The following is a 23,200-nucleotide window of genomic DNA, read 5'->3' as shown; positions in this document are numbered from 1 at the left end:
CACTCTCACCCTGACTGCCCCAAGAAGGCAGGTGTCAAACATGCAGAAGGTGATGGCAGAGGGTAGTGACAGGCTGTATCAACAGCAGCAAAAGCTGGAAAACCTAGGGAAAACCCTACAGGTAACTTCCTATGCAACAGGGTTAAATCTGAACCCACTTCATCCCACTCTTATCAGTAGAGGACCATGTGACGTTAACCACCCCATGGCTCATGGCTCACCCAGAAGGCGATCCAAGATTGAATTTGGTTCCAAATCTTGCGATGGGTATGGTTACCAATACTATCCATTGGCTGTGTCTAAATGATCCACCATTGAAAGGTGTAAAGCTACTAGAACGAGCAGAGGGAGGTTAGTGAACCCCCATGGAGAGCAGGTGGGAAGTAAATGGCTGGTCAGTACACCACATGATACAGCTACCACAACGCAGCTGCCTAATCAAACAGTTTTCCTGCAAGTTCCCGAGGAGGCCATAGTGCATCTTGGTGACTTAACACTGTACTGTTTAGAACCAGACAATTTAAGACCAAACTTGAGGTCGTGGATGCCTTCAGGTGCTGCACTGTTGAATTGGATAGTAAAGTCCAAGAAACAAGTAAGCCTTGAAGGGGTACAGGTAGTTGAGTTCGCCTTTAATGGAACAGACCTCCAAACCACCCTGGTACAGTAGGTGCCCATCACAGTTGTTGTGGTTCATCGGGGGGCTGGGAAAAGGAACCGGTCTAATGCTGCTGCTGGGTAGCTGGATCATGTCTGGCAGGTAGCATGAATGAGTCAAAGGTAACGTCAAAAGAAAGGAAGTGACCTCTCCCCAAAATCTGCCGACTACAGAGGTATCAGATATTGACAGTGAACTTCCCAATGTGTAAAGCCTAGATTTAGATGATGTCTCCTACCTTGGTTATACATGCTCCAGGTGTTATGATAAGCTACTGTAAGTGATGGTCAGCTTCTCATGTGAGTGTGACTTATCATCTGTTCAAGCGGATGTTATTCATAATATATGTTTCCAATGCTGGTTCCTGCATGAATTCTCGAGAACAAATGTGAACATGTAAGGTTAATGTTTTAAAAATACAAGGGACATCTAACCTGTTTTGGTTTGAAAACAACAATGTCTCAGGACCTCGTGACCTTCAAAAGTGGGTATAATGTCACGATTATCGTCCCTCCTCCTTAAGGGTGCTCCAGCCCTTTCACTTCAGACTTAATTCTGTGCACCTGACCCCTTTTCCCAGTCCACCTTAAAAGCCAGGCACTGACGTTCAGCCTGGCTCTGCATCTGGTTTCTGCACCGTGCGAGTCCGGGACCTGGAAGCGCCTGGTCCCGTTAAGGTTTTAACCTCTCTTCCTGTTCCTTGTCCGCTGGTTCCGACCCGGTTCGTGTTTTTAATTCCTTGTTTGGATGGATCACCTGGCTATGGACTTTCTTGTGTTTTTGGATTCCCTCTATGGATTACTTTTGGATTGTTTGCCTCGGCCCACCTTCCCCGTGCACCAGCGCACTTTGGACACGCCCCCCCCTGTTTTCAGCCCCGTATCCCTGCATGACTTTTTCCTAGTGTTTCCCACTTCTTCAGATTGTGTCGTCCGCATAGGGTCAGGAAAGAACTGTACGTTACAGATAACCAACAGGGGCTTTGTGCATTTACTGGGACAATTATTAATTGTAGCAGTAAGTCACAAAATGATTCTTTGATGGCAATTAGAAAACCAACCCAGCGGGGTAACTCAGCAATGCACACACGGATACTAATACACGAGAATACATTTATTAACATATAAAATGTGCATATAAACATAACAGATCTTATAGTGAGGGTTAGCAGAATACAAAAGGTATATATTCAATAACAAGTAATCAGCTACCCACCTGAACTATATTCAATAATGAAGATCTACAAATACCAAGAGGGACATACATTCAGTATACCATTCATTTATACCATTTCGTAAATGAACTTTGATTACAACTTCTACACTAGATACTCAAAACAAGTACATCACTCATAGGAATTAAATTGATATCAACTGGGGTTGAGGTAACAATTGAATTCTTGAGCTGTAATGCGGAATGTTGAATACTCATCCAATCTCTTTGGATTCAGATTTCCCGCGGACACAAGAGAACAGTGCAGTCCTCTGGCCCGTTGCAAGCAGTGCTGGTCAGGTGTGAGGTGTGGAAGAAGGAGGGAGAGATTCCTGCTGTGACGCGCTGGCAGTGGGGTCTCTGAAGACCGGCTAGTTAGTCCTGGCTTAACTAGCAGAGATTGTGCACATGGAAAGTGACTGCGGGTCCAAGCAAGTCACACTCTTTAGACGGGAAGAAGACCGGTTCGTTCCCGATGCGGCAGTAGTCCTGAATCCTGAGATTCAGCTGTCCACAGTTCCGACCGTAGTTCACTCGTTGATCAGGCGAGTGTTTGCGGTGGGTTCGCAAGACTTGCTGCTGGGCTAAGCTCAGGCGGATCCTTTGGTTACGCGTGCCGACCTCCGTTCTCGACTCTTAGAACAAAGTAAAGTCCTGGCACTCAGACACACTGGCTGTTACGTGATTGTCCAAGATGAGTCTGAGAATGTCCCAGAGGAGCCCCTTCCTGGGCACTGTGCTGCCTGTTTTATCTGGAACTGTTTTAACTACAGTCGTTCATTGGTTGAATGTTCCGTGAGCATTCGAGACCCACGTGACGTTACCCTGCCCTACCAGTTCCTGATTGGCTGATCGAGGTGGAGGATCAGTAATCATGCTCTCTGACATTAGGGTCGTAAACAACCTGGGATGCGACTCTCCCAAGGAACCTCCCAGACAGTAAGGTGTCAGAGATGACCATTTATTAGGGTGGCTGGTGAATCTCAGCTTTAGGAGTTGTTCCTAAAGAAAAACAACTTAAATGTGAACCAAATGGATTGGCCTCTTTGTATCCAGCATCACTGAGATGAGGGAGAGAGAGACTGGCAAGGGAGCAGCAAACTTAATTCCTGTATTTTTAATAAGCCTTGCCGCTACAACAGTTAAAGGTGTAGAAATAAAATTCAGCGATGTTATGTGAAGATAGTACAAATACACTACTAAGACCTGCACAATTTAGATTGCCACATTACAAAAGAAAATGTTGCTGCTCTAGAAGAAGAGCAACCAGATATACAGTAGCCCAGGGATTACTGGAGTGCCCTAAACTGGCAAGCTGAAGAAACTGTACCTTTTTAGTATGTAAAAAAGACTACATGGGAATGTTGTAGGAACAACGGTTCAAAATCCTGTAAGGTACTGACAAAGTCAACCCGAATGAACACAATGAAAATAAATCAAAGGTGCAGCTGGAACCTATGTAAACATGCATTTAGAACTGAGAGCAGGAGACACTTCTTTACAAAGAGGGTTTCTGGAATCTGGAAAAATATTATGTTCCAACTATGTTATTAAAGACAATACCCGTTCTTCTTCTAGGAAATTGCTGGTTGAGATACTGGGATCAATTAAATACTGAATACTAAGTGAATACTTAAACAATCAACAAGATTTATTAATTGATTTTTTGTTGATATTTAAGTTTCATTCTTAAGAGTGTTTAGTCTGAGCAATCAATTTTGTATTAAAAAATATCAATTTTCAAAACTTGTATTTAAAGTATTTCATTTGTAATTCAAGAAAATACGACATCAGCAGAAGGGGGTGAATGCCTTTGCAAAGTACTATAAATGGGTTGAATAAGTTCCTCTCTTGTAACCTTTATGATGTTAATAAATTGGTTATGTAGAATGTTTTATATGGTCATTTCTTTATTTCTAAAAATAAGCTTTTAAAAGCAACATGCCTAAATATAATTAAAATAACTGCATGTGTGAGGAAAGATAAGGATGGTAATTATAAACAATATTTTTTTCTCTGACAGCAGGATGTTAACAGGCTTATTTTTCTTGAACATGTACAATATCAAGCCCAATGTGAGAATTTGAAAATTTAAACAGCAGACTCAATACCTGCTGCTTATACTGTAGTTACTGTATGTTTTAAACTCTTGCATTTATAATTGAATGCATGGATATATTAACAAATAAAGTCGACCTTTATGGGGGTCTTCCTGACTCTTAGCCTACTATGAGCCTGGAACCATGCTCCATGAGTCCACAGTTCAGCCAAAAATTCCAATTACACAACACTTGTCAAAAATAGAATTTCACAATTGTTGATGCACTTTCTTTGGTTGAGTGAGCTTGCTTATTCATTTCTGGCTAATATTTGCATTCCGTGAAGTATATTTTCACCTAACTGAGTGAAGGATTTTGGAAAGTCTTTGAACAAAGTCTTAACCCTAACCCTAACCTACTGTAAGCCAAATCCAAAGCTAGAGTTAGGGTTACGATTCCCACAAAATGTAGACAATTTCTGATGGCATAGCTGTGTTTTATTTCAGAAAAGGAATTTGGGAAATGTGATATCTTCACTTTTTTTCTTACCTACAATGTTGTCTACAACTGCAATGTTGTCTACTGTATTTTTTCAAACAGGTGGCTTCGAGTTCTTGGGTTGGTAACAATATGTTTATACACAAGATCTAATGTATTGCCATTGCCCCTGTGTCTTGGGTCGAGTCTGAGATGCAGGTGATGTACGGAAAGTGCTGCAGTATGGACTAAAGCCCCTCTCTCCATCTTCTGTCCTCAGTGAGAAACCAACTGCTCACCTGGCCTCCGATATGGACCTGGAACTAGACCTGACTGAGCCACTGTGCCTGGGCAGCACCGATACTCTCACCAATGGCAACAAAGCTGACCTGGAGGCAGCCAAGCGCCTGGCCAAGAGATTATACAATCTGGAAGGCTTCAAGAAGTCTGATGTGGCCCGACACCTGAGCAAGAAGCAAGTGATGATGTTACTTCTGTCTTGTCTCCTGTGTCTCCGTACTCCTGTGTCTCCTCCCAGGGTTAAATTTTGTGTTCTTGTGTCAATAGAAACATCACAAATCAGAGGAGGCCATTTTGTTTCTTAGGCTCACTTTAGCTGTTCAGTCCAAGAATTCCATCCATCTGTGAAGGATCCTGGAGAGCTGGCTTCAGCAACATTGCTGAGTAGCCTGTGTTCCTCTCTTTAACTGTACATGGTACTCAGATGAGGAATGATTAATGGAGCATGGAGCATGTGTGCAATATGTTATAGTGTAAACATAGGAAATACACAGAACAACACACTGCTACCACAAACATGTCTGCTAATGACAATTAGTTCAGCCAGGTGATGGCTCAAATACCTGCCACTCCATTTACCTGTATTTCTTCCACTTTTTTTGAAACTTTCTCAGAAGAAATGTTCCAAAGGCCAAATGAGTTAAGGTATTTCCAAAGTCCTGCTACAAAGCAATGAGCTTCCCAGTTTCCGTCACTGTACATCAGCCCACCTTGTAGATATCAGCTTTATGTAAAACCTCCTGCTGTGGTCAATGGGGTCTAATAAAATTGTGTTTTCTCACTTATCATGGAAATAATGAAATAACAGATATCATGCAAAAATGAGGCTTAGTAATAAGCTTCTTCATGTATTTTTTTTCCAAATCATTTGAAAATATCACTCTGATAAAGTGATTGTTTAAAAAAACAAAGAAAATAGGGAGCTATAAGAGAAGTAGTGGAGTAAATGTAAAGCCTTGCAGCTGCAAAGCTCATTTTGGAATATCACAGTGAATCCAGAATAACGTTTTTAAGTTTTATTTTTTAATGTCTTCTGTTTTATAATCTCTCCAATTAGAGTCTGCAAATTTCTTGACTGTGGTGGAGTCAATAGCTGTTTAATTTACAACTAGTATTACAGTATTTCACTATATATTGTATTACACAGTTGTAAACTATCCACGAAATGAATTATTTTTGCTGTGATCAATCTGGGAAAGTGTCTTACTTTGTCAGAAATTTAAGGAGACTAAGGGTCATGAGATATTGCATTATCTGTGATTTCTCCATTTTGTGTTTGGTGTTATTTGTGTTTCCAGACACCTTGTTTTAGTGTGTCAGTATGTCTTTTAACAATCAATATGAAAAATAATAACTCATGATAAAGGGCACAGTCTGTATAAATACTTGTGTGCCTTGGTTCTTGTGTCTTGATGGTTTCACTGTTCTGTGCTGGTGTGTTGGTTGGGATGAGACTACAGGTGAATGACGACTGACGCCTCCTTCTCTGTTGCTCTCCCTGCAGCAATGAGTTCAGCCAGATGGTGGCAGAGGAGTATCTCCGTTTCTTCAACTTCACAGGCATGAGTGTGGACCAGGCTCTGCGGTGAGCTGAACACCTCCACAGGGTCACACTGGCCATCGCTTGTAGGTCAACGGGTTGCAATTCTGACTGGCTTGTGAGCCCCTTTCATGGAATTACTCCGGATGAAGAACTAACCCTGAAAAAAACATAAAAGCAGATGGAAAGATCATTATAAAAATGCTAAATTAATTCAAAAATGTTTCCAGGTGAAATAACTGAGCAGATCCTTAGTAGGAACTTGTCAAAAACAAATTTGTTTTTGGTTGGGGAGCAAAAAACAGTTATTTATGGGACTGGCTTCATTAGAAACAGGAGGATGGGGCACACAATTCAAGTGAGGCCATTGTATGCCTGCAGTCCAATCCCTTGTTAAATTATTGACTATGGTGTACTGTGCTTAAGACTTAAGAGATCATTCAAACTAGACCAAAAGAAAAATGGCAAATAATGCACAACTTAACCTTGGTAAGCTGCTGTGCATGGAATATGTTGAATGCTTGATTGTCACGCCCTCTGCAGCCAGAGGGCGCTCCTTCTCTGTCCTGTCCCTAGTTTCCGGTCTGCTGTCCTTCCTGTCCCTCTCTTTCCCTTGGGCTATTTATTTCCGGGTCTTGCACTCTGTCCTCGCTCAGCATTGACGTTCGGATGTCCTGAGACCCGCCTAGCACCAGGGCGCCCCTCGTCCGCTCCCTGAGGGCATAGGTTTCTATACGGCATTCCTGAACTCTTTGCACTAATGAGCCCGGGCCTTTTTCCCGTCTCGCCGCCACGCATATGGGTCTTTTTCTGCTCTCCTGCTCCCCACGGTTAGTCCCTTTGGACGTCCGTGACATTGATAAACCATAGTCGAGCCGTGCTGCTGACATCCCCCTCCAAGGGAGACAGAGTCAAGTTCCAGTGCTCAATTAGTTCTAGAAATTCAATAAAGTCAGGACAGTTTTAGAAAAATTCCAGGGACTCAGTTCCATTATTCTGTCTGAAAAGTCCTTGCCTCAGACCCTTATGTCAAGGTTGATTTTGAAGGAAATCTTTTCTTTTTCTATGTAAATGCGTCTGGTGAAGGACTGTTGTACAGCACAGCTCAAGGCTCAAGTGAGTGGAGTGTCTGAAGGACTGTGTTGGACAGTAACCCCAGGCTCTGACCTATGTTTCAGGGTCTTTCTGAAGGAGTTTGCGCTAATGGGAGAGACACAGGAGAGAGAAAGAGTGTTGTCCCACTTCTCCAGGAGATACCACTCCTGCAACCCCAACACCATACCGTCTGAAGGTAAGCAACAGCCCCATGACTGTGGGTGTCTTTGCATTCTTGTCAATGTCCTTCAGATCACTACATATTACAATCAGCAACTCCAGAAGAGGGAAAGTTTCCATTTTTCACTGAGTGGCAAGAATATCGTCTGCATGACCTTGTGCATCAGGACCCATGAGATACAGCACTAACAGAGGGTATTTTGTTTGTGTCTTCTCCATTTTGTGTTTGGTGTTGTGTTCCAAGACTATTTCCAGTGTGTTAAAACTGTTCATTACACTGTACACTCTGTTCTTGAGATACACCTGTACACATACATTTGTACAATGACATACTGTACAAACTGGTTCCCATAAAAAATAAGGATAAAATGCCTAATAGTGTCATTAAACTGGGATTTGCTGTTGTTGCTCTAATTGTGCAAACTAAAATGCTGTGTCCCTTTCCATCCTGATATAAATCTAAATTTCCCACAGATTTAACAGCTGTAATAGGTACAGTAGACTATGGATACCTGCAATAGTATTATTAATTTAGCAGGTACCCTTACTGGTCTAGAAACTTTACATTATGTGAAACTGCAAGAAACAATCATTAAGGTACAATTAGGTAAATAAATTGATTAAATGACAATGCAATTAGTACGAAATAGACAAGCATTTGCTCATGAACAAATGAAATAGTAAAAACAGAAAGAGTGTCCAGATGCAGTGGGCACAGAGCAGTAATGTAAACATCCTTTACTTATATAGTATAGGGTGTACAGTGAGTAAGTGCTACTAGGAAATTACACAACCAATTTCAGAGTTAAAACATCAGTGCAATACAGTGTAAGAATTCTTGAAAGATGTGCTTGAGAGGAGAAGTCACGGGTACAGTATAGTCCTGACAGGTGAATCTAGAGCAGGAGCTGAAAGGTGGTCTGGGACTGAGAGGCTTTCTTTTCTGTGGGCAGTTCATTCCACTGAACAGGCTGTGAAAGAGTAGTACAGAGAGAGGGTACAGAAGTCTGATGCATAGAGGCCCTGAGGGAATATGGGGAGAGACTGATGGTGGTTGTGGAGACAGCTGAGGCAACACTAAGAAGCCAAAGGAGGCACTGGGGGAATGCAGTATAAAGAGAACAGTGAAGATAAGGGGAGCTGAATTCAAGATGAGTTGGAGTGGGTGGAAGGCTTTGGCAGCGTGTCAAGCTAAGTGGTAGTTAGAGGTGTCTGGTGAGAAATTCCCAAGGTCTGGAATAGGAGTTGTTTACAATAACTGGTAAGAAACTGGTGGATTCTGTGATTGTTGTTAAAGGTGAGAAACCAGAAACATGTCTGAGAAGAAATGTTGGGAGTAGAAGAGAGAGGGGCCAAATGACACAAGATGTCCTTGACAGAGGAGGGGTGGGACAGAGTCAAGAAGAAAATACATGAAAGGATCCATAGAGGGGGAGGGAGAGGAAGACAAAAAAGGACGTCAGACTGAGAGTGGTTGGGTTTAAGATGATGGAAGAGCTCCCAGGAGATGATGACTGTGAGACAAAGTAAACATGAGTATCAGTAGGAGGAGAAGAAAGGAAGATTTCAACGTTATCAGCATAAAAATGTTACAAAAAGCATGCACATGAGAGGAGATGGAGAGAGAACAGAAGAGGACCCAGCACAAGACCTTAGGGAACATCACTGAGGTGAGACCTGCAGTGTCAGTGAGATCAAGAAGGATTAAGACAAACAAGGGAGAGACATCTTTAGAACCTGAAACAATATGACACTTTACTGAAGCTGGCCTTGTTTAAAAGTGGTATTCTGACCTCTTGGTTGTCATCATTGTCAATGGTGTGTCTCTTTTTCAGACAGTGTCCACACCCTGACGTGTGCTCTGATGCTGCTCAACACAGACCTCCATGGCCATGTGAGTGTTTTGAGCATTGAGAAGAGACTAATTACGGAAGCGCATTGTTGTCACTAAGGGAAAAATTCACCCCTTTATCTCGTAATTACGAGATAGCAATGCTTACGTCAGTGCATGTATAACCCATTACGTTGTGCACTGAACACATGTTGAAGCTACAGTGAACTTGGCTGGCACATTTAGTTTGGTTTAATGATTGTGTCCAGTGCTGCAGAATTTGTACAGATTTCGACTGAGGTTCAGTCATAATGGAAACGTGCAATTTTTAGCAAATAGGAACAGAGTCATTACAAGCATGAGGACCAGTTTTGTGGGATTTAGAGATCAAAGCAATGATGGTTCAGTTATGAACAGTTACACGTGCAATCATTTCCACTGCTTAATACTGTAAGTCCGCACGTAGCAATATAGGTATTGTAAAGGACACAGACGACATTACAGGTTGTGCAAGCCGGTTGCCAGCATGGTGACATCACTGCCCTTCCCTGTGAGGTTGTGAGATCTCCCTTTAGCTCAGCTGGCTGGTTCCTTGATGAGTGACGCTGGAAACCTGGGTTTGAGCCCCAGCAGTGCAGGGCCGACCTGAGGCAGGACCCACGAGGGCATAAACCCACGAGAACCCATGAGCGCTGTAGTATTAAAGGAATATATTAAATGTTTATTCCATACCGAAAAGAAACAACGTTTTGGCTGTGAGGGCTTCACAGCCGAAATGTTGTGTTACTTTTTTTCTCTTTTCAGCTTGGAATAAACATGGAATAAATAAAGAGAAAAAAGCATGGAATAAATAAAGGGAAAAAGAAAGTAACACAACATTTCTGCTGTGAAGCCCTCACAGCCAAAACATTGTGTTTCTTTTCTTCTCTTTTCAACATGGATTAAACCTTTAACGCGTTCCTTTGCAGCCTACGCATGCTGACATAGCTACCTACTTGATATAGGTCTTATACAACAATTGTGCTATCGCATGAGTACGCAAGAATTACTAAGTCATAATTACAAGATACGTTTCTCATAATTATGAGATAAGGGTGAGGATTTTTTTTTTCTTGGTTGCAGCAATGCGCTTCCATAATGAATGGATGAGAGTTAAATCTACCAAGTTTTAGTTCTGTGTGTGAGTGTGTGCAGGTATTAGTGAAAACAGACACAGTGAGGACCAATGAAACAGTCTTCACCGGTCGAATTATATTTTTGCAAACAAAATAGTTTGTTCATAAAAATCTAAAAGTCCCAAACTTTTTGTGGTTTCTGTTTTTACACCTTATGTAGAATAGCAATTGAAAACAGAATGAGACTATAACTGTAAATACAGGTATAAACTGTGGATGAGAGATGAGAGGGATACTGAGCTAAAAGATGAGAGAGAAGAAAAAAGGGACACTTAGGTGACTGAGAGAGGAGAGGGACACAGAGCTAACTGAGAGTGGAGAGGTACACAGAGCTAACTGAGAGAGTAGAGGGACACTGAGCTGACTGAGAGAGAAAAAAAGGACAATGAAATAAGTGAGAAATGAGAGATACACTGACCTAACTGAGAGAGGAGAGGGACATACAGCTAACTGAGAGAGGAGAAGGACACTGAGTTAAGTGAGAGATGAGAGGGACACTGAGCTAACAGAGAGAGGAGAAGGACACAGATCTAACTGAGAGAGGAGAGGGACACTAAGTTAAGTGAGAGAGTAGAGGGACACTGAGCTGACTGAGAGAGGAGAAGGACACTGAGTTAAGTGAGAGAGGAGAGAGACACTGAGCTACAGTAACTGAGAGAGGAGCGGGACATTCAGCTAACTGAGAGAGGAGAGGGACACTGAGTTAAATGAGAGAGTAGAGGGACACTGAGCTGACTGAGAGAGGAGAGGGACACAGAGCTAACTGAGAGAGGAGAGGAACTCTAAGTTGGGCTCCTCTGCTCCTGTCCAGCTGTTTTCAGTGCAGCCAGGCTGGACTTGAGCTGGGCTCCTGTCCATAGTTTCTGTGTTTCAAAGCAGCGTTAGAACTTTCAGCATGGAAGCAGTGCTGTATATGACCAGAAGATCACCCCTGTAGTCATACAACTGGTATGTATGACAGAATCTCTGGTCCTTGGCAACATGTCTCCTGCAGAGATCAGTCCAGAATGTCTGGAATAAAGCCTTATGCCAATGCAATAAATATTCTAAGAAGCCATTGAATGGCATCATAGTTGAAAGAGTAAGAAAGTCATCTTGGTCAATCTATAAAATTAAGGGATACTAAAAAGGTCTTTTACAAAGAAGGATCTCGAGGGCAGTATTCGTGACATGTTGCTCTCTGCTTCTACTCCCTCAGAACATTGGCAAGCGGATGTCATGCATGCAGTTCATTGGGAACCTGGAGGGTCTGAACGACGGACAGGACTTCCCCAGGGATCTGCTCAAGGTCAGTCCTGGAGTGGAACTCTCATATTGAAAGAACAAGTTTCTGCAATTCATTAAATGGGAAAAGTTGCTATCGTAGGCATATTGACTATAAGTCAATAATATTGACTATAAGTGTAGGTGTCATTCCATATTCATTGGAAGTTTCATTTCACACCTCTCTACACCTATTCTGGCTTCACACCTCTTGATTGGCCTCTCTTTCTGTCCCCTGCTCCCTCCTCTCACTCCTCCTCCCTCCCAGCCTTTGTTCTCCCGCTACATTACCTTTGCTTACTGCCTTGTCTCTCTCACACCTGAAGAAGGCTCACGGCTTAAACGTTGTGTTTTCAGCATGGAATAAACCTATTACTTGTTCCCTTATAAGTGTAGTTCAGGACCCTATGCAGATGCTAAAATCCATAAGTAAGTGGAGAAGGACATCAGGAAAAGGTACAGCAGGATTAGGACGGGTTGACAGACAGGGAGTGGTGACGGCGGTGATCAGGTGCTCGGGGACATGGGTAACGCGAACAATCCAGACAGTCCAAAGGGGGAAACCGGGGCGCAGTCCAGAGTCCAGGAACCGGGGGATCCATCTGAGACAAACAAGGTTAAAATCCGGAACAGGATCCGGAACAGGAACAAGGAGTTAAAACAGAGTGACGAGGCCAGGCGCTCCGAGCCACGGACTCAGATGGTCAGAACGCCAGGGAATAAGGCCTGCCCTCGGGCTGCCCGCGAGCCCGGGAAATAGGCCAGCCTTGTGGTGTCCATCTTCCATGCTGAGCCAGGAATAGCGAGAGCACCAGGCTTAAATAATGAAACAAAACAGGGAGCACATAATCAACTAAAATACGAAAGGGTCGGAGTGCCCTTAAGAGGAGGGGTGACAATCGTGACAGTAAAGCCTTTATTAACCTAAGTGATGACATAAACTACTATATGGATTACATTATACCTCTTATCTTCAAATTGCAAAGCACTTTATATTTCTGCATCATAACATTCCACAATTAATATAACACATCAACCCTTGCTACCCATAAGTAGAAACTGTCATTGTGAAATATGATTGTCACCATCCCCAAAAACATGGTAAAATACAGTTGATGTGAGGACATGTTATTTAAGCCTGTTTTATGTAAGTGGTGCATTGTCAGTCTGGACAATACACTGGTGTTTTGTATGACCTTAATTACACTGAAGTGCCTGAGATTTCGTGGGTAGTAGTTTCCATGGTGGTGGAACAAGAAACCACCTTAACACTATTAACACTTTAAAACAAATTACTCAATAAAGTGATAAACTGGGATGATTTGCATGTGTGCTTACTTTATTAAAAATGCTGTCTGTGGCTGAAATAATTAGCCTCAGAGAATATTTGGGGAAATCTGTTTTCAAAATGACTGGGACATGCAGCTCTTTTCCCATGAAAACTGATAGACCTCTCAAGATTGATGAAGGAGAGTTATAGCTAGACCTCACTGTTGTGACACCAAACTGTATCAACATAAGAGAGCCTGGTAGCAGGGAAAGTTTTCTGATTTTCTCTGTGCACCATGACAGTTGTAGATAGCACAGTTTGGAAAAACGTACCTGTAAACCATGTGTCCAGTGAGCAAGAGTCTCGGGTTTACAGCCGTGTGACTGGGCTGGATTGTGACATTTGTGTCTGAGAGAAAGGAACAGGTGCCTGGAAAGCATACAGAGAGCTGTATGGTTAGCATGTAGAAGAGAGCTGGTAGAGAATACAGTTTGAGCTTATCAAAGAAAGCTGAGCATACAGGTGTAAGAGCTACTGTATGTGGTCTCCTCTTAATTGCAATACTCTATGCCTCTGATTTGGCTGAGAGGTTCCCATGATTCTGTGTTTTTAATAAAATGCAAATATTTTATCTATTTAATCCCTGATATTTTAAAGGTTAGCACTTAACATTCATAAGATCATGGCACAATGACAAGCAGGAAATCGGAGCAGTCACCAACATTACAGCATCCGCTGCATCATTAGAGATATGCAAAATGATTATTCAAATTTATTTTGCAAGGATGAGTTAAAATGATTGACCTGCTATAGTTTATATTTATTTCACTTCTGTAACAAGGTACAAAATCCTGTTTTAAATTAAAAATGTTTTTGTTTATAATTAGAACAGACAAAATCTAAGAATGAACTTTTTCTGTCTCTTCAACTGAATTGGATTGTCATTTCATCCTACAGAGTGTGATTATTCCACAGAAAGGGTGCTAGCTGCTCCTCAGTTTTAAGTGCTAAAAATTCATTGCAACATCTTTCCTTCACTACTCCATCCCAGTCATGGGCACTGCATTGTTCTGTTCTGTTAGATAGCTTGACTTTGATATCATGCAGAGCGTGATGTACAGTAGATGCTCATGCAACATGGTGAAGGTTGGATCCCTGGCAGCTGGAAATGTGGAAGACATGGACAGCTACACAGAGTGTTTTGGAAGATCGGTGGGTGTTTTAGTCAAGCTAGCTTCTGTGCTCATGATCACCACAGTGAGAGAACACAGAAGGAAGAGACTGATTCACTGGAAATTGTCCTTTATTTATTCGAGGCAAATGTTACGGCAGTCCTTTGTAGTATTCTCCCACTCCAACTCCTTCTCTTTCTCTGTCTTCTTCCCTGTAGCTACCTCTTTTTGTCCTTCTCTCATCTGCATCCACTTTCCTCGTTCTCCTCCTTCCTCTCTGTCACTGCTGGGTTCCCATGTTGCCCCACCATTTTCCCTCTCCACAATGTTCTGCCATTCTCTCTCCCACCCTCCATATTGCCTGCAGTCATTCTCTGACATCCATTTTGTACCTCACTGTGAACTCTCGCCCTTCACCCATCCACATATCTCCATACTGTATATCAACAGCAAAAACAGTGAAAAAACATATACTGTAGATCTGGTATCATACAGTATATCACCGGCAGAGCTGAGACTGTGCTTTGGAAATTAAAATGGAATATTCATAGCATAAAAATGCATTCTTATTAATTCTCTGTAAATCTCCATCTCTCTCTCCCCTGTTTGATATTCTGTGCTTGTTGTTGGCAGTTGAATTCAATTAATGTGCAGTGGTGAATGTCAGAGGCAGCCCCTAGTGTCTTTGGCTCTGTTTTCCATTCTCTCTCCCTCGCCCTTCCTGTCTGAATGCAGGCGCAATTATTTTTGGTCATGGGTCTCTCAAAGTGAATAATGGCAATGGGTGGCACCCTTTCCTTGTAACAGGAGCACCGGCAGTGGCTGGTGAATGGAGTGAAAGGAGAAGACTATAGCTCAAAAAGATGAGAATGGGCTTGATGTGTAAGGAGCCAAGGCCCCCCAACTGTCAATGTCTGTCAGATTGCCTTACGTTCTCCCTTTTCAGACTGGCATTTTCCTTTAAGGTCCCTTTTCCATAGTTCCCAGTGCACTGCTTTCCTAGCTGTGGTTTAACGGATCCAGTCTATAGATAGTGCATTTATCAGCATTTCTGCTGCAAGACAGAGAGGCCTGAGTATGAAACTGTAGAGGCTGCTTGTCATTACCCCTCTTCTCTTCCCTTTCTTATTCTAAGAAGACTTTCTCTTTTATTTTTTCTTAAAATGGTCTTTTATTTGTTTATTTCTTTCCATTTTGAAAAGAAGAGCAGTTTGAACTCATTCAAACCATTATCCTTAAGTAACGATAGCTGGAGTGCATTGATCAGCCTGAGTAAGACGGAAATAGCTGCCTGTGGCTGCTGAGTTTGACTTTATACTATATGTTCCTTCAAAAGTAAATTTCAGAAAAGTGATGTGTAGGGTTGTTAAGTTTAGGAGCAACAGACAAAAGCATTAAAAACATAACCAATGAGTTTTAGAATCAATAACAATTATTGCTTTATTAATGCTGCTCACTATATACTATGGGTATATAGAAAGAGTTGATGTCATTTAATTCCTTGTGCAATGATCTTTCCTGCAAAGTGCTGTTGCAATTGTAATTTGCATCAGTAATATTTTTTGCCCATTGTTAGAAGTGTGCAAGAATTCATTATTTGATCATAGACCTCTATGTAAATGATATGTTACGTTACAATGTGCCTACTGTACTACAATGACAGCCAGCATCTTTGTAATAACAATGGAGGATATTATGAAACAATGCTCATCTAGTGTATGTGGGAGAGTCCTGGCTTTGTGTCTGTGAGCCAATGTAGACTTGGTGCCTTTGAGTCAGTTCTGCCCTAGTATCTGTGAGGCAGAGCTTACCTGTTGTCAATGAGGCAATGCTGGTCTGGTGTTTGTGAGGCAGTGATGGTCTGTGTGTGTAAGGCAGTGATGATCTGGTGTCTGTAAGGCAGTGTTGGTCTGGTCTACTTAAGGTAGAGTTGGCCTTGTGCCTGTGAGGCAGTGATGGCCTTGCATCAGTGAGGTAACGATGGTCTGGTGTGTTGTGAGGCAGTGTTGGCCTGGTGTCTGTGAGGCAGTGTTGGCTTGGTATCTGTGAGGCAGTGTTGGCTTGGTATCTGTGAGGCAGTTTTTGGCCTCATGTCTGTGAGGCAGTGCTGGACTGGTGAATGTGAAGCAATTGTGGCCTGGTGTCTGTGAGGCAATGCTTGCCTGCTGAATGTGAGGTAATTGTGGCCTAGTGTCTGTGAGGCAGTGTTGGTCTGATATCTGTAAGACAGTGATTGCCTGGTGAAGGTGAGGCAGTGTTGGTCTGGTCTACTTAAGGTAGAGTTGGCCTTGTGTGTGAAGCAGTATTGGCCTGTTGTCTGTGAGGCAGTGTTGGTCTGATATCTTTGAGGCAGTATTGGCTTGTTGTCTGTCAGGCAATTTTGGTCTTGTGTCTATGAGTCTTTGTTAGCCTGGCATCTGTGAGGTAGTGTTGGTCTGGTTTCTGTGAGGCAGTTGTTGCATGATGAATGTGAGGCATTTGTGGCCTGGTGTCAGTGAGGCAGTGCTGTCCTGGTGTCTGTGAGGCAGTTTTGGCCTTGTTTCTGTGAGGCAGTATTGGCCTGGTGTCTGTGAGGCAGTGTTGCTCTGATGTTTGTGAGGCAGTGTTGGTCTGATGTCTGTGATGCAATTGTTGCATGGTAAATGTGAGGCAGTATTTGCATTGTTTCTGTGAGACAGTGCTGGCATGATGTGTGTGTGGCAGTGCTGGCCTCGTCTCTGTGAGACAGTGTTGATCTGGTGTTTGTCAAGCAGTTTTGGTCTGTTGTCCTTAAAGTATTGTTGGCCTAGTGTCTGTTATGCAGTTTTGGTCTGGTGTCTGTTAGGCAGGGATGGTCTGATGTCTGTGTGACAGTGTTGGCCTTGCGTCTGTGAGTCAGTGCTCGTCTGGTGTCTGTGAGGCAGTGTTGGCCAGATGTTTGTGATTCAGTGTTGGTCTGGTGTCCCTGAGACAGTTTTGCCCTTTTGTCTGTCAGGCAGTGCTAACCTGGAATCTGTAAGGCAGTGCTGGTCTGATGTATCTGATGCAGTGCTGTCCTGGTGTCTGTTACACAGTGCTGGTCTCTTGTTTGTGAGGCAGTGCTATGCTGGTGTCTGTGAGGCGGTTTTGACCTTGTATCTGTGGTGCAGTATTGACCTTGTGTCTGTGAATTAGTGCTAGCATGTTGAATGTGAGGCAGTGTTTGTCTGATGTCTGTGAGGCAGTGCTGGCCTGATGTGTGTGAGCCAGTATTGGTCTGGTGTTTCTGAAGCCGTGTTAGTCTAGTGTTCTCAGTGTTGGCCTGTGTCAGGTCTGGTTTATGTGAGGCAGTGTTAGCTCTGTGTCTGTGTGGATCTGTGTTTGTCTGGTGTTTTTTATACAAAACTGTCCAGCTGTCTCTGGATTGGCTAGTGTATTGGGAGCTGTCAGAGTGTCAGAGCACAGGAAGGATGCTGTGACAGAGCTGTGTTTCTGCACTGCAGGGGGCTGCATGGTGACAGCATGCAGACTGAAAGAACCAGGGCAATTTTAAGTAAGACAAGTCAGGAGCTCATTGCTTACATCAGCATTGTGCAGGGTTTGAAGTTTGAGTGCTTTTCCAGAGCTGTATCAATAGAGAAGGAGAGGGATGGAGATTCTCTACTGTAGCGTTTACTAGGCTGCTTTTCCAAAGAGACATGTCCTGATGTGACATGTTTTTTATGATACAAAATTTACGCAGATGGAAAGCAATAAGTTAAGTGCTGTATTAATATTTGCAGGTAATAAGAAAATAAACCATCTATGCTGATTGAATGTCAATATTTTTGATAACCTGTCTCGCCAGAGACTTCGAGAGGTTTCCCTTGGTGGCTTCTGCATCTGCAGGGTGCAGGTTTGGTCTATTTAGAGAGGCTACCCCATTTGGGAAAAAATTAAGTCTCCTACAACCAGTCAAGTGCTTTGGAATAATGCTGAAAGAAAGACACTATATAAATGGAAGGAAGTATTGTTATAGTTGTTTCAGATTTGTCTGTGGTGCTGAATGAGATGAATCAGTGATCTTCGCTGTCCCACTTTCAATGCATAATGACCTTCATTCATTTTCAACAACCATGTAGTCCAATACAGGTTTGCAGTAAGGCGGAGTCTGACCCAGCAGACAGCAGGTGCAAGACAGGATATATATTTTGCACAGGACATAAGTCCATGGCAGGGCAAACATACAGACTCATTCACTCACAAACAAGTGGATGAAGAACAACTTGGAGGTATCCAGATGTGAGCTGTGCCACTGTCATAAAAAGTCAATTTTTCTGTATTAAATGTAGAAGACGTAAGAGATGTGACTGAGAATGCTAAAAAGTCTCCGAAGGATCTGTGCCGTGCAACTGTCAGCAGACCTTTGCTCTCAGTCTTCTCCCCTCCACAAGCGAAACAGAGTGCTGCAGACCCTTTCAGGTTACCCTCTCTATGTGCTCGGACTTGGTCACTTCTCCTCCTGGTCCACTCCAACACCAGCTGCTTCAATCTGTGTTGTTATTTCTCCCATATAGTTGAGAGTCAATCTGAATTAAAGTACAGGCAGCAACAGTTTCAACTTACCAGACCCAGCAGCCAGCGATCCAGCTTTCTTTCATGTTATGTTCTGGTTTTTCAAAGATCAAAGTCCATATATCCATGCAGTGGCTTCAATGTTTTTTCATCATGTAAGAAAACATTTTCTTATGCAAGCAGCATGACAACTACAATTTGGATTTGACAGTGTATCCTGTATTCATTCATTCCCTCTTACATGTCATCTCCTCTTTCTGTTCTGTCCACTGTTCTCCTAAAGCCTCTATTTTCTCCCTCTTCCTTTTCACTAGAAGATCATACCTGTTTCTCTGCATCTTCCTGACTTTCAATACACCTCTTTCCTGCCTCAGTGAAGAGACTAGAGCTGAATGCTAATTGGCATGTGAGAGGGGGGCATTGGGGAGTGGGGGTGGGTTGTGATTTGCTGCTTGGAGACAGAGCGGGGGGGGGTGAGATACGCATGGAGAGAGCGAGGGAGAAGGGGAGAGCGAGAGAGAGAGCTCTCAGCCCCCATCAGGTCTCTTTTTCAGTGCGATTCAGACACTTTTCATCTGCAGCATGAAAAAAAAGCACAGCTATTGAGCAGAGGTAGAGAAATAGGCAGCAGAGGACAGAGACAACAGGGGCTACGCTTCTTGCTTTGTTGTACCACGGAGGAAAAAGCTTAAAAAAAGAAGAGACTAGCATTTTTTTTAAAATAAATAAAAATAAGACGTCGACCAATGATGTGTCCAAAGGCGTGAACGAAAGAAAAAGGAGATAGTTTCTCTCTCTGAAGAGAAAGCACTGAGAAATCTGGATGGGAAATCACAAAAAAGGCACATTCCCATTTCATCCAAGGAAGAGGTGCCAATTTCTTCACTGCAAGGCTGAGTGTCCATCTTGAAAAGAGAGCAACAGGATATAATCCATATTCATCCAGGTTTTCATTTCTGTTGTTACTATCGTTTTTGCTCTGGAAGGCATGTCAGGATATTGAGCAGAATTTCAGTGAATCTGAGTGGGAGGAAGTCCGCTGTTTGTCCTTCCATGTTGTCCAACCTGCACAGCTGACTGCCCATCTCCATCGACACACACCTGTGGGCCTGTTCTTCTGTGTTGCTGGCTGTCTGTCTGTCTTCTTGCTCTGTCTGTCCGACGTGTCTTGCGCTCTGGGGTCTGAGCGGTTCCATGCGGAATGCAGGGAAACAAAGAGCAGGGCTGTGCAGCAGCCACGCCATGAGAGGAGGTGGTGTGTGAGCGAGTGAGTCACTCCACTGGCAGAGAGGGACAGCGAGACAGCAGGCAGTGACCCGGCCAGGTTACTGGCCAGCGTGGTGTTACAGGTGGAGAGTTTTGTACTTGCTAGTGAGAGCCTTTGTCTTTACAAAAACAGGGCCTCACTCTGCGATCTCTCAGCTTTATTCACTTATTTCCTCTTCACTCTGAAACACCAGACAGAAGCTTATGTAGTGTAGTACTAAGAGATCTTTGTGCCACAAAGTGGCTTGTATAGTAATGTTAAAAATCTTGAGATACTAAAATCCTTGGCAGGGACCCTAAATGCAATTCTCCATCTAGAATCACTGTGAGTGTTTAAAGCCGAAGAGCTCTGCCACTGAGACCACCAGCTCAGTGCCTAAAAGAACCAATCTCTCCTCTTCAAGTGCCGTCTTTCCACTACATAAGAGCAAGTGTTCTTATTTGCATCATAACAATTTCTACCAGCGTACTCTGGAAGCACTCTGAAGTCATCCCATGATACTCAAACCAGCAAGACCTTATTTTTCTGGAGCACCAAGGATTTCGGGACAACAAAAATAAGGACATTTCAGCTTTGATTTTCACACATTTTCAGGCTTGAGTACTGATAGGTGATTACGGGACTCTGTTGGCTCTGGCCAGGCTCTGCAGCCTCCCTGCTGGTTCGTGTGAGGACCCCTGTCTGTGAACTTCAGCAGCCATGATTGGGGTGAATAGCCTGCACTCTGCGGGGCGCCTGCGCTCCCGCTCCCTCTGCTCTGTGCGCTATGGCCGGGATTTCCGGGTGATGGATCCCTTCCGCTACCCCCGGACCCCCCGCTCTCGCTCTCTCAAGCCCCTGGTGTTCCCTGACCTGCTGGGCAAGGCACAGGATGGCCAGAATCACCCACAGGCCCGCAAAAAGAAGGTAGGCCTCCCAAGTCCATTGTATACAATGCAGTGATGCAATATTAAAATTAGTGGCCACAAGCCTGGCATAATATGTGTATGTCATGATATCAAGCATAAAACGGAGAGGACACAAACACATGAGTGGCAGTACAACTTGGGTTTGTGCATCAGCCAGGACTGATTCAGAAACGAATGCATATTGTTTCATGTGGCCCTCTCCAGTGTTGACTGGTTGTGGGGATTTGGATCAGAAAAAGATACAGTAGGAGACGCGGACAGCATTCAAAAAGATAATAGTACTTTCTTTGGTAAAAATGACAATATAACCTGATAGTATTGATTAAGTAGTTTATTTTGACTGTACCAATGTTGCTTGTTCTTAATAGCCAGGTGTTTAAAAGGAAATTTTAATTTCCACCATTCTAATTTTTTGAGTGTTTTTTTGAGTGATTTAGTGTTTCTAAATGGATGGGGAGCAGTTGAATCTGAACAGGCGGAGTGTCATTTGTTTCAGCAACCCTTCTCACGTCATGCAGATCATATATTTAATTTTACTGTGTGACTGTCTCTGCCACAGTGGTCATTCATTAGACAAAGCCAACAGCTCTTTTATACTTTTCAGGAAACTGCAGAGACTCAGGGCTTTGGATTCAAGGTGGGGGAAGGGGAGACTACTGTGCTTCTGACAGTCTCACCCTCTTTCATCTTTCCGATTGTTTAATTCTTCTTATATTTGTGTGCAGAATTTACCCAATATCCCAATATACTAGGAACTGGCATTGTCAGGAGAGCATCTGTAAAAAATATGACTCTCCCTAAAAGGCAATGAGAAGCTGTAGCAGTTGAACTATGTGAAATATTATTGTGCTTTTCTGTCTCAGGAGACAACAGGCTGCCATTACTTGGTGATCCTGCAATTCCTTGCACTTTGAAGCATTAAGCTGGTATGAAGAGAGATGAGAGGGTGAAATGGAAATTTAGCATGTATGAGTACTTCCTATTCCTGCCATGGCCTTTGGGAAGTCAGTTTTCCAGGGGTTGAGCTTAGGTCGAGGTCTGTGCTCTCAAAGTGGCAGAGTTAGTGACCATTGCAGTAATGGGAAGTTCTATACCCATTTCATCTGTACTGAGAGATCTGCACAAACTGGACAGGACTGCCCTGGAGAAGTGGTTGAGAAGGAGTATGTGGTATATAGAAACACTCACACTCAGGCTGCCTTGGATCAGTGACGCACTCTTTCATATTGCATCACAAGCAGCGCTGACACATTCTGAGCTCTTTGACCAGACACTGCCATTTTCCCCTCACAGACATCGTCATTAACAAAGTCCCTGCTGGGAAATTGACACCAGGCCATTCTTCAAAGTCGCTCATCTTTTTGGCTCTTCACTTCGTGAGTTGCTCTATATTTCATATTTCAATTCACAACATTCAGGACTTATACACTGGGCACATCAGGGAAGCTCACTGCCATTGTGCAGCACTTTTACACATTCCTGGCTTTACCAGGATCTTGTATTTTGAAGCTGTAGATTTCATGTTTCATACTACTGTGGTACTAAATTGTCACACAGATGTGAAATATACAGTTTTAAATAGTGACACATATGCTGGAGTGAGCCTGCAGCTCCCAGAATCTGAAATGGATCAATAATGGAGTTCTTTTATATAGACTTTAAATTCACAATACTGAAGTAATCCTGGATTCCTGTCTGCGTTGAATTATCACATTTCAATTTCACAAGTCCCTCAGTTAACACCACAGGAGGGGGTACGACTGGCACCATATTTATGACCCAAAGCTGCCAAAGCAGACTCCTGTAACAGTGGTGTGTCATAGCGCATCTTTAGTTTACTGTAGACTTAGGGTATTTACCTAACTGTCATTTTGTACCTTTCCTTGAAAAAGCTGATTTGAACTCAGGAGCAAATCTGCTTTAAATACTAATACTTTTGTTTTATATATAAATATAAATATATTACAATACATATATATACAAATATGTATATATACAAATATATTTCTTCCTTTTGAATTCCGCCTGAAGTAGATCTTCCTCCTTTTTTGTATTCTGATATTCAGGTGGGTAGCTGCGTCAGCATGCGTAGGCTGCAAAGGAACAAGTAATAGGTTTATTCCATGCTGAAAAAAAGGAGAAAGAGAACACAACGCTTCGGCTGTGGAGCCTTCTTCAGGTGTGCACACCTGAAGAAGGCTCCACGGCCGAAACGTTGTGTTCTCTTTCTTCTTTTTTTCAGCATGGAATAAACCTATTACTTGTTCCTTGTTCTGATATTAATGTTGCCTTGCACAAGTC

The 23,200-nt window shown here is 43.0% G+C and overlaps 1 protein-coding gene and 1 long non-coding RNA gene across 8 annotated transcripts in view; one reads left to right on the top strand and one right to left on the bottom strand.

Annotated features, from left to right (window-relative positions):
• The window catches only part of LOC148661804 (uncharacterized), an 85,971-nt gene that overhangs the window by 46,374 nt on the left and 16,397 nt on the right, over nucleotides 1–23,200 (top strand). For 5 of the 6 annotated variants that reach the window (XM_088636118.1, XM_088636116.1, XM_088636120.1 and 2 more), the window contains exons 6-10: nucleotides 4,667–4,861; nucleotides 6,191–6,271; nucleotides 7,405–7,517; nucleotides 9,337–9,395; nucleotides 11,706–11,795. In XM_088636118.1, coding sequence (XP_088492244.1) covers nucleotides 4,667–4,861; nucleotides 6,191–6,271; nucleotides 7,405–7,517; nucleotides 9,337–9,395; nucleotides 11,706–11,795 — 538 coding nt within the window. Of the gene's footprint in view, nucleotides 1–4,666; nucleotides 4,862–6,190; nucleotides 6,272–7,404; nucleotides 7,518–9,336; nucleotides 9,396–11,705; nucleotides 11,796–12,127; nucleotides 12,253–23,200 lie in introns of those variants that run through there. The other variant, XM_088636122.1, reaches the window with a different exon arrangement.
• Nucleotides 1,751–19,077, bottom strand: LOC148661805 (uncharacterized). 2 transcript variants are annotated; one of them, XR_015939602.1, is made up of 4 exons: nucleotides 18,776–19,077; nucleotides 13,373–13,469; nucleotides 12,062–12,586; nucleotides 1,751–6,386 (listed from the first exon to the last, which is right to left on the bottom strand). It is a non-coding gene; the product is annotated as an uncharacterized LOC148661805 (long non-coding RNA). The 2 variants fall into 2 exon arrangements; XR_015939603.1 differs by lacking the exon at nucleotides 12,062–12,586.

Source organism: Lepisosteus platostomus, chromosome 6 (assembly GCF_059453375.1).
Source record: "Lepisosteus platostomus isolate fLepPlt1 chromosome 6, fLepPlt1.hap1, whole genome shotgun sequence".
Taxonomy (NCBI): domain Eukaryota; kingdom Metazoa; phylum Chordata; class Actinopteri; order Semionotiformes; family Lepisosteidae; genus Lepisosteus; species Lepisosteus platostomus.
This window is presented reverse-complemented; position numbering and strand designations above follow the sequence as displayed.